Genomic DNA, 10,431 nt, shown 5'->3' on the forward strand with positions numbered 1-10,431 from the left:
GTCAAAACGTATTTAATCCCACCCTTCTCCGAAGCTTATTAACAAAAAAATAGTAAATTCTCCTTTTTTCTTATTCTAATTAACAATTTCATAAAGATTAAAACAATCTGTTTACCTAGATTTTGATATAATACCAGAATATATTCATGAATGTAAATGTAGTTATCAATAAATTAATTTGGTTTTTATTTTTAAAAAATTCATATGGGGAATAATGCACTAGTAAAATAAACGTACTAAACCAGACAAAAAAAATATTACCATGGCATTTAAGGGTTAAAAATAACAGTAAATTATTTTTGCATTAACAGCATGGGGTTTATGACGGGGTCCCTGGAATTCTTTCACCCTTGTAAGGGGTCCGTATACACAAAAACTTTGAGAACCGCTGGTTTACAACATGTCAACATTAACGATGATCAAAAACATTTAAAGACCTCAGTTAGTGCTTCTAACTTTAGCTTATAAATTTAGCAAGTGCTAATCCACTAAAAAAATTATATTAGCAAAACCCCTAAAGCACTAATCAGGAAATTAGTTCCCCTATTAGTGCTTTAGTGGAACTGTGCCCACCACTGAAGAAATGTGAAAACTATGATATAAAAAATGCGTTGTTCAAAATGGTGTGTCAGAATAAACAGGAATCCACTGGATTCTTCTTAAAACTTTATTCTCAATCTTCTGACTCCAGTCAGGTTCACAGRACAGKACTCAGCAGGCCTCAGGAAGACCTTGGTCTGAATCAAAACAAAAAACACAGCAGCTCTGCTCTGAGCAGAGACTCTGCTGCACACATTTCATGTTTCATGACTCAGAGGGGTCCTGACCCCAGCTTTGGGAACCACCGTGTCCAAACCTTTGCWCATGACTGCAGGAGATAAAGTCTCACTTCTTTTTAAATTCAGTTTAAAATWAAATATCTAAAGTATGCTGAGGCCATTGGTGACTTCAAATGGTTCAGGATCCACAAACGCTCAGCTGAGGTTCCTGCTTATGTGAAAGTTTAATTTGCAGGCGTTCTGAGGTGGAGCCTGATCACACATGTAGATGTACGATTAACACCAATTTATTCATCTGAAGTTCTATAAAAGAGGAAGTATGAAGGGGCTGTGAATGTTTTTCTGATGATAGCGACTTGATAACGCATGCCTGCATGTAAGAAGCGAGCATTTAGAGGGTGAGACTGTGAAACCAATGTTTCCTTCCTTGTTCTGTCTCACTTTGGTGCTTTTCTTAGAACAGAGCTGAAAACACTGGAGCTTTAAACTGGAGGATCCAGTGTTCCTGAGGGAAGACAAGGCAGGTCCAGAGCATCCTGGTAAAAAAACCTTTTTAACATTTTCTCTGCTCCTCATATATGCTAAAAAATAAAATCGATACAAAACAAACAGACAAGTCTGAGGACGTCTGTTTGTGTCCWTCCATTGGTGACAGCTGGTCAGACTGCAGCCAAGTTGTGTCGTGAAAGAAAAACTATAAACTGCTTTCAATCATTTGCTTTCAGTTCCTCAAATACAACTAAAAAAAGAATAAAGTGACACGACCGATTTAACTTCACTCACAAAGTGTTAACACAGGCTGAGGCAGTGGGACTGTTGGGTGAAAACTTATGATAATTATTTTTATAACTTCTGAGCCGGACCAACAACTAACATAGTTTTGAGCAGACATTTTTGCCACTTTTCCCCGCACACTAACACAGTTTGCTTTATTTCCACCTGGGAAATCCCAACATATAAATACGGTCTGAGGTTTCCTCTTTTAAATGACGTCAAGAAATTCTCATCAGAGTTACAATTTTCACCCCAGTTAACACGACTGTTTCAACCATCTGTGACCAGAATGATGCAGGGATCAAAATGTTGTTTCAAAAGTCAGAAATCTGAAAAAGTGCTTTATTCATTTTGACCAAATCTGACTTAATCTTGATGTGATTGGTCACATCGTCCAGTCTACAAATCTCTATCAGTTATCCTCACATTATCTATTAGTAACATGACAATAAGTCATACTAATTAAAAAGTGTGAGTTTTAAACTTTTATAGAAAATGTTTGCACAACTCATAACACTTTGGTGTACTGTAAAGAAATAAGTTTGTGGTTCAGAAGAAGTGTTAGGGTTAGGTTAGGTTAGTTCTGTTAGGTTTATAGCTAGGTTAGATTAATTCTGTTAGGTTGGATTAGTTAGGTTAGATTAATTCTGTTAGGTTAGATTAGTTAGGTTATGGGTTAATTCTGTTAGGTTAGCGTTAGGATTAGTTAGGTTAGCATTAGTTAGGTTAGGTTAATTCTGTTAGGTTAGCATTAAGATTAGTTACGTTAGGGTTAATTGTTAGGTTAGGATTGGTTAGGTTAAGATTAGTTAGGTTAGAGTAATTCTGTTAGGTTAGATTAATTAGGTTATGGGTTAATTATGTTAGGTTAGCATTAGGATTAGTTGGGTTATGGTTTAAATCTGTTAGGTTAGCATTAGTATTAGTTAGGTTATGGGTTAATTCTGGTTAGGTTAGCATTAGGATTAGTTAGGTTAGGTTAATTCTGTTAGGTTAGCATTAAGATTAGTTAGGCTAGGGTTAATTGTTATGTTAGGATTAGTTAGGTTAGGTTGTTTAGGTTAGCATTAAGATTAGTTAGTTTAGAGTAATTCTGTTAGGTTAGTTAGGTTATGGGTTAATTCTGGTTAGGTTAGGATTAGTTAGGTTATGGGTAAATCCTGTTAGGTTAGCATTAGGTTTAGTTGGGTTAGAGTAATTCTGTTAGGTTAGCATTAGGATTAGCTGGGTTATGGTTTAAATCTTTTACGTTAGCATTAAGATTAGTTAGGTTAGAGTAATTCTGTTAGGTTAGATTAGTTAGGTTAGGGTAAATTCTGTTAGGTTAGCATTAGGATTAGTTAGGTTAGTATAGGTTAAGTGTTTATTCTAAATGACACCCCCACCTCATCTGTCAACTGGGCAGTTGAGGTTAGGTTAAGGTCCCACTGTGGGCAGCCACAGTAAAACACCAGGATGGGGGTCCTGGTATGATTTCCTGAAAATCAAAAATAATTTCTAACATTTTCATTACAATCCTTGCATTAGATGAGTCATAAATGAGAGGAAAAGTGGTTTAATTCATTATTAWACCCTTATTTTTATTTAGCAATGTTTGTTTACTTCAAACATTCAGGGTTAGAAGGTTAAAAGCTGTGACTCAGCGCCACACTGTGGTGCTGCAGGAACATCTGTCAACAACCAGACTCTTACTTTAAATAGCTAAATTATATGTATTCTGTACAATTTTGCTTAGTTTAATCAGCAGTGGTTTATCTTATGTACATATTTAAGTTTTGGGAAATAAGTAAATTCTTGTTACACAAGTTGTAAATCTATTTCTTCTCAGCTTCCTGTTTTGTTTAAACATGTTCAGTGCGAGTTGAGTCTTGTGACGTTTGAGGCGTCAGAACATTTCTTATTTATGATGATCTGTCTGCACATGAAATGAAGGTGAATCATCTATTATTCAAACTTTCATGGATGCTTCTGATATTTAAAGGTCCCAGAAAAAAAAAAAAGGAAAATTTGAATCAGGGTTGGACTGATGAGCAGCTGGAACTGAAACAAGCCAGAGATTTGAACCATTATGCATTTGTTTTTATTATAAAACGTTACAATAAATAAAAAGAAAATGATGCAAAAATATAATTTTTTTGAGGGAAGGGGTGTACAATAGAAATGATAATTTTAATGAAATGATCAGATTGGTCCCTGGTTTGGTGGATTGAAACATTTTTATCACATAGCACCATGATCTCCACAGATCTGCTGACTGCAGAAATCAAACATTTCACACAAACTCAGGAGAAACTTGGTGTTCAGTGGAGTCAGCTGTGGGCCGCTGCTTTACGGTTCATCAAATATAATATATTAATTTACACATTATACATGAGAATACACAACTCAGGTGAGTAAACATGMTTTTTTTTTTTAAAAGGCAGCTGATCGTTTTAAATCTGAACACAAACCTGTCGCAAAGTTCAAAATAAGTTTTTTAGCTGCACAGCTGAAACAYAAATGGTGGGAGGAGAAAAGAAAAAGCTTTGAGCTTCACTGATTAATCGAAGAAACGCAAACAGTCACTCCAAATTTTCTCAAGGCATTTAAAGTGATCTTTACAATCTTTAGGACCAAGCAACTGTCAGTATCGATGCTTGTATAGAGTCTGAATATGTGCAAACATCAGAACAGGAAATCAAAACCTGGAAAAAAAAAAAAAAAAACTCTACAGGATTTGCATTTTTTTTTTTTTTTGCAGCAGAAACATTAAAATTCAAACCTTTACTTATTCTGCCTAGACGAGAACTTGACTGAGGACYTGTTGGAGGTGTGGACTAGCGCACCAGGAGGAAGGTGAGTCCGGCGATACCGACTCCAGCAGCGGCAACCAGCGCCGTTTTCATGGACGAGTCCTGACTCACCTTGCTAGCGTTGCGGGCYTACTGGCAGAATCCTTCCTGCAGGGGGCGACACAAAACACTTTACTGAAGTTAAACAAAAAAGCTATCAAGCTGCTAATTTCCAGCTACTCATTCCTAAAAATAAGGAAATTTAAATCATTTCAACACAAATGGACAAAACAAAAAACAAGTCCAGAGAGTTTGATCCCTCAAACAACTGTGTGGTTTTACAGAAAGTGCACCTGCCCTCAGCTCCAGGTGTTCCTCTGCTCTCCAGCTGCGTGTTTTTCTGGTCATACAACACTAAGCTTTAACGCAGAGGACGCCAAATCCAACACAGCTTTGACTGTTACTACAAAGTCCATCTGGCTGTGGCGGTTGTGTGTCTGTTGAAACCAGCTGCCAGCTAAAGAAAGGAGGGGTGTGTGTGTGTGTGTTTATGTGGGTGTTGGGCAAGCCCATTCATAWAAAGGAGACATCCAATCTTGTTGTATTCAGTTTGATGACTTCAATAGAGAGATTTAGGACTGAAACGTTGCAAAAAGCAGTTCTTTTACATTTTTATTGAACTTTGAATGTTTACGTAAAAAAAATGCTCAAAAAAATGACATCAGAAAGACTCGATGTTTTTAAACAGGTCCTGAAAACAAACCCGAGCAGAATATWAAAACAGAAAAAAATAAAAAATAAAACCTCAGATCAATACATACCCATCCATTATTCTCCAACAACCAGTCTTTCTTGTGCTCCTCCAGGTAATCAGCGATGGTCTCAGCCAGCGCTCGACAACTCACAGGTTCTAGCAGCTGCTGCCCAGGGTCCAGCCCCGGCTTTGAGCCCTGCTGCTCCTGCAGCAAACTGACCAGCACCCCCGTGAAGGTGAAGAGGGAAACCACCCTCCCCCAGTTAAAGTGTCCATCTCCCACCACCTCGTCCATCACCTTCCTGAGGCTGGAGCACAGGTCCGGCCCGCAATGCCTCAGGAAGTTCTGGGCCAGGGAGTGGAAACGGGCCTGGTGCTGCGTCTCCATGACTTGGCCCAGGCGCCTCATGGCGGCGGCGGCGGACTCGCTGGGAGGCGGAGGGGCTGGGCATGGGCTCGGGCAGTGTAGGGACAGGTAGTCCTCCGCTACGGCCAGGGTCTCTTTCCACAGCCCACAGGACATTTTCTGAAGACAGAAGACATGCGTCATGATGCAGGCATTGCACTGATACTATTTATTATAATAAACAAAACAAAACAAAACAAAAACGTTGGTTTAATGAATGAAAAGTTAGGCTTAATGAGTAGTCACAATCCTAAAAAGGTATCAAAACTGGAAACTCCAATTAACTGCTTCATTATTTTTTCTCACCTTAAAATTTTGAGGTTAATCTTAATTAATAAAGAAACAAACATGGTTATAAAGGGTCAAATAATACGTTATATTCAGTCATTCACYTGTAAGAGATCCGGTAAAGTGGCCTTTGTCTCAACCACCACTTGGCTTTTGTTGTGCTACAGCATCACAACATAAAATCTACCTCCTCTTTTCTTTTAATTATTATTATTTTAAAGAAAGTGGGGAAGCGAAAGAAGAGCCCCCGACGAGGTGCGTCACTTTGCGACGTGTCAGTCACTGGAAGCAGCAGCAGCGTCAAATAGAGCCGGAGTTAGCTCTCTGTGAGCTSTTCATGCTAAACACGACACACAGCTTTACTGTATGTTCATTAAAAACACAACCAGGCTGCGGTATACAGGGCAAGGTCAACTTAGTCAACTGTCTTTTTTATTATTATTATTATTTTGACGCGTTAAAAACGGGGAACATGAACGCCGCACCGCTGCATTCATCGTCTTCCTCCGCTGTCATGAGAGCAATGGAGGACACAAAGGACCGTTCTCTGAGAGGAACTAACTGAAGCGCTGAGGCCGGGTCTACACGGACTATCACACAACCACCTTTGGTCGAAAAGCGCTCTTTTTACACAAGAAGCCGCAAATAAGTGTTTCTAAAAATGTATTTATCTTGGGGGTTAAAATAGCAAAAATCCTTACCCTCCCTGCGATGTGACAGGTCTCTGCGCACCCAGACGGCGGAAGGAGAACCTCGGTGCGTACTGTTCAACCACTTCCCCCTCAGCTGCGCACAGATCTACTCCGCCCACAGATCCATATATGGAAGAGGAACTTCCGTTTTCCGGGAGATGCTATAAAAATTCCCCCTCAGAGAAAAAAAAAAAACAAAACAAAACAGGCCACTACTACATTATGTTAGTGATTTTCACTAAATTATTTGACCATCTGTTAACACGACCAGCATTACTAGGATTAACTCTTCTGTTTGAAATTCTTAATCTCCATACCATCAAAATATAGGTTTTTAATCATTATAAGATGACTTCAGACAAGCAGTTTAGCAGAGAGACAAAATACATTTTCAGTTAAGATTTTATTATATTATCAATAATACTTTAGAAACCTGTTACAATTACATGCACATTGTTATAGAATAAGTTTAAATTAAATCCAAKAACAAAACAGTAACCTGACATAAAGCAGGTATCAGGTCAGAAACACAAAGAGGAAATGAAAATCAAATGTAAGGCAGAGAGCAAACTTCCAGTCGTATTTTTGGGTACTTTCACTACAGGTGATTTCCTGCCYTCAATCTCATTCTTTAATTTGCTTTTTTGCACCTTGTTTCTTGTTTTACCTTGGTGTTTTTTCTTGACATGTTCCTTTTTTAAAAAAAAAAACTTTGATTTGACAACTGTTTAAACACAAACGGCCTCTTTTGTTGAGGTGCATTGTGCTTCGCATTAAATGACAATGTGAATGAAGACATCTGATGACATAAGAATGATAATAATGGACACAAACTCAACAGGTGTGTTAAATCAGATTATTCTCCAGGGKACAGACCGAGACATTCACCTCACTGACAGGTGAAACTGAGGTCTCTGAAGTTATTTGAGTTTCAGTAACACCCACAGAACCACAATGGTGTTTTTTGCAAGATGTGTTTATTTCCACTTGTTACCTCAAATACAGTAAATGACAGACTCTGTAAAATAGCTCACTCTGACACYTGACCTAAACTCCAAGTCTGCACTCCTTTAAGCTCTTATCTTACAGTCAGATAAAAATAATACTCACTGCATCGCTACAGTGACCGTATGACGTCGATAAACAAACGGACAGCCAAATAAAAAGCCTAAAAGTCAAATGATAGCTAGTTTCTAAAGACAGGACATTTGAGCTGTAGCTTATAGTTTGTGAGGTGAGTTCTGACCAAAATGTTGCTCTAACGCTGCCTGAACGTCTCTGAGTATGTTAATATTTTAAAAAGGTTATGGAGCTGAAGGGAAAAACTGCGTGTACAGGGCACAGAACACCAAAAAATATTCAAAATATTTCATGTTCTGTCTGTCTGATCAGTAGAGTTAAAACTTGTGTGTGGTGAGCTACAGATGTCTTCCTRTAGGCCATGATTGACAGCTGAGCATCAGTGCAGTGATAACAAACAACACAAAAAGTAAGGGAATTTGTGTTTGGCGTTTCTTTGTTGTAACAACACTGAATACAAATCTTACATGGCTGGAAAGTCTGTTCATTTCTTTTAAATGGTGCCACATTTGTAAGGAACATGCATTTGTGGGTTGTGCACATGAAAAATTTATCAAATCGTCTCTGTTAAACAGCTTATTCTGCTGTTATTGACTCTTGTTTTGAGCTTCTGTTACGCAGCAAAAACAGGAGTGTTAAAYTTTCAGTGTTAAACTTTTGGGTGTTGATTTAACACCCCCTAGTGTTATTTTAACACTTTCTGAGTAAACTGACTCCCATTGTTGGTGTTAATTCACAGTGTTGATTTTCTCAGTGTTGCCTCAACACTGGACAGTGTTAAATAAGCTCCGCCCACAGTTAAGTCTTATATAACACTTAACAGTGTTGTTATATAACACCATGCAGTGTTGAAAGAAGCATTCTGAAAAGTCCCGCCCTCTTCCACCTCATGTCAGTCAGACCAGTATTTACCCAGCATTCCTTGCTGAGAAATCTTGCAGAAATGATGTTTTTGCATGTTTATGACCATTAAAGACGTTCATGAGAYTAAAAATTAGCTGTTCTGGTTTGTTTTCTTGTTCAGTTTGATCAAGTTGTTCAACTTTAAGTTTGTGTTTTTGGCCAAAAATCGACACCATGAGTGAGAGGTATGTCCTGGTGTGTGAAGAAGGGTGACTCCATACTTTTCTACTAAGAGTTTGATATRAACTCTGAGTGTTAAATTTGCACTCTCAATTTGATGGTGTATTAACACCTTGTGGTGTCTGTAAACCTTTATAACACCACAATTTCCTTTGTTAATAATAATACTATGCTAGTGATACTTTTAACACTTAATTTTAACACTATCAAAATGTTAATATGACACCCAGTATTGTTGAATATTTAACACTGGATGGTGTTAAATTTACAAAAAAATGAGTGTTAAAATTTAACACTTTCACAAATGTTATTTAAACACCAGCCAGTGTGGACACATATAGACACTTTGTTGGTGTTAAATTAGCACAGGCATTTTTGCTGTGTACCCCCAGGTGCTGCCAATCATAAGATTTAATTACTTTTTATTCTTACAGTGAAAGTGTAGCATTAACAGAATACAGTTCGCCCACCGAACAAAAGCTAACAAAAAACCCCCCAAAAAAACAAACAAAAAAAACGATAGTGTCTTTATCTGTAAGCCGTTCATTAAGATGCATATTTTGTCTCATTACAAGTATTTAATACTTACTAAATAAATAATGTCACTTACATGATTACACAAAACCAAAGAAACTAACAGACAAAGGTAGGGATTCAGTTTTGTTCAACTCTTTGGTAAAATCAACAGCTAAAGAATGAGCTGAGTTTAGCTTCTGTGTCCGACTGCAGTTTTTCATCCACAAACTGCAGCYGATCAGGCAGGAAGTGACGGTCGACACACGTTTAGGCCCAGATCTGTAAAGAAAAATAAGTAATTAATCACGCAAAATCATATAAAAAGTTGTATATCCTAACAGGCGTAATAAAACTGCTGTCTGTAAATAGTTTTTGTGTTAGTTTTTATTATTTGTCTAATAAAAATATTTTATATTTGCTTAGTTCATTTGTTTCCCAACCATGATTTTCTGGATAAAAGCACAAAAAAAGTTCCCCTCTTCACCGGGATATTACAAAACATTTCCTGTAAGAACAGCCAAGTTCCTCCTCCTCCTCCTCCTCCTCCTCTCACCCGTAAGGTGTTGTCCCAGGAGGCCGAGCAGAGCGCGGTGCCGTCTGGTGAAACCCGGAGCCTGCTGATGCGGTTCTCGTGACCAAACAGGACCGAAACACGGTTTCCCTTCAAGACGTCCCACACGTTGATGGTGTAGTCATTATACCCGGCAAAAAGCAGCCGACCTGGTTGTTGAGTGCAGACGTGATTAAATAAATACATTCAAAAAGAAAAAGGAAGTGGGGAATTTCAGAGTAAAGAGAAGCAGCGGCAGATCAAACTTCTGATGAAACTGTGAATTAAATACTGCAGTAAGAAAAGCACAATCATCATTTAAGACACTGTCACACACTTCAACGTTTTAGTCTTATCCGACATTTAAGATGTCTACACTGAAGATGGATTTGATCAAAGGTGGCATTTGAACATTCTAGTGTGACAGGGTCTTTACTGAATAAATAAACTAAATAAATAAATGTTTTTACCGCTCAGAGAGAAGTCCACACTGGAGGCTCCAAATATGATGCTGTCCTTCTGATAGACGGCTACTTCGCGGTCGGCTCGCAGGTCGTAGAAACGGCACTGAGGAGAGCCAACAGACACAAACATTCGTTCACTGCACCCGTAAACTGCAGCTCATCGTTTCATCAAAGCTAGCTTTAAAGGGATCCATGATTAGCTGTAACATTAGACTTTATTTGATAAACATTTATTTTAACTGTAAAATAAAGACTGTAAAAATACTGTAGGCTG

At 38.1% G+C, this 10,431-nt stretch overlaps 2 protein-coding genes across 3 annotated transcripts in view; both read right to left on the bottom strand.

Moving 5' to 3' along the window:
* Positions 1-3,617: 3,617 nt before the first annotated feature.
* bcl2l10 (BCL2 like 10) lies at positions 3,618-6,571 on the bottom strand. Of its 2 annotated transcripts, XR_001310384.1 has the most exons (4): positions 6,474-6,571; positions 5,146-5,604; positions 4,315-4,492; positions 3,618-4,237 (listed from the first exon to the last, which is right to left on the bottom strand). XR_001310384.1 is itself a non-coding variant. In XM_014010434.1 (3 exon segments), coding segments are annotated over 2 exon segments (579 nt in total). In that variant the 5' UTR covers positions 5,602-5,604; positions 6,474-6,571; the 3' UTR covers positions 3,618-4,369.
* Positions 6,572-8,982: 2,411 nt separating this feature from the next.
* The window catches only part of gnb5b (guanine nucleotide binding protein (G protein), beta 5b), a gene marked incomplete in the record, with an annotated part of 13,870 nt that continues 12,421 nt past the window's right edge, over positions 8,983-10,431 (bottom strand). The window contains 3 exon segments of the mRNA XM_014010442.1: positions 8,983-9,422; positions 9,697-9,863; positions 10,164-10,260. Of these exon segments, the coding sequence (XP_013865896.1) occupies positions 9,411-9,422; positions 9,697-9,863; positions 10,164-10,260 (276 nt within the window).

Source organism: Austrofundulus limnaeus, unplaced genomic scaffold, assembly GCF_001266775.1.
Source record: "Austrofundulus limnaeus strain Quisiro unplaced genomic scaffold, Austrofundulus_limnaeus-1.0 Scaffold69, whole genome shotgun sequence".
NCBI lineage: Eukaryota > Metazoa > Chordata > Actinopteri > Cyprinodontiformes > Rivulidae > Austrofundulus > Austrofundulus limnaeus.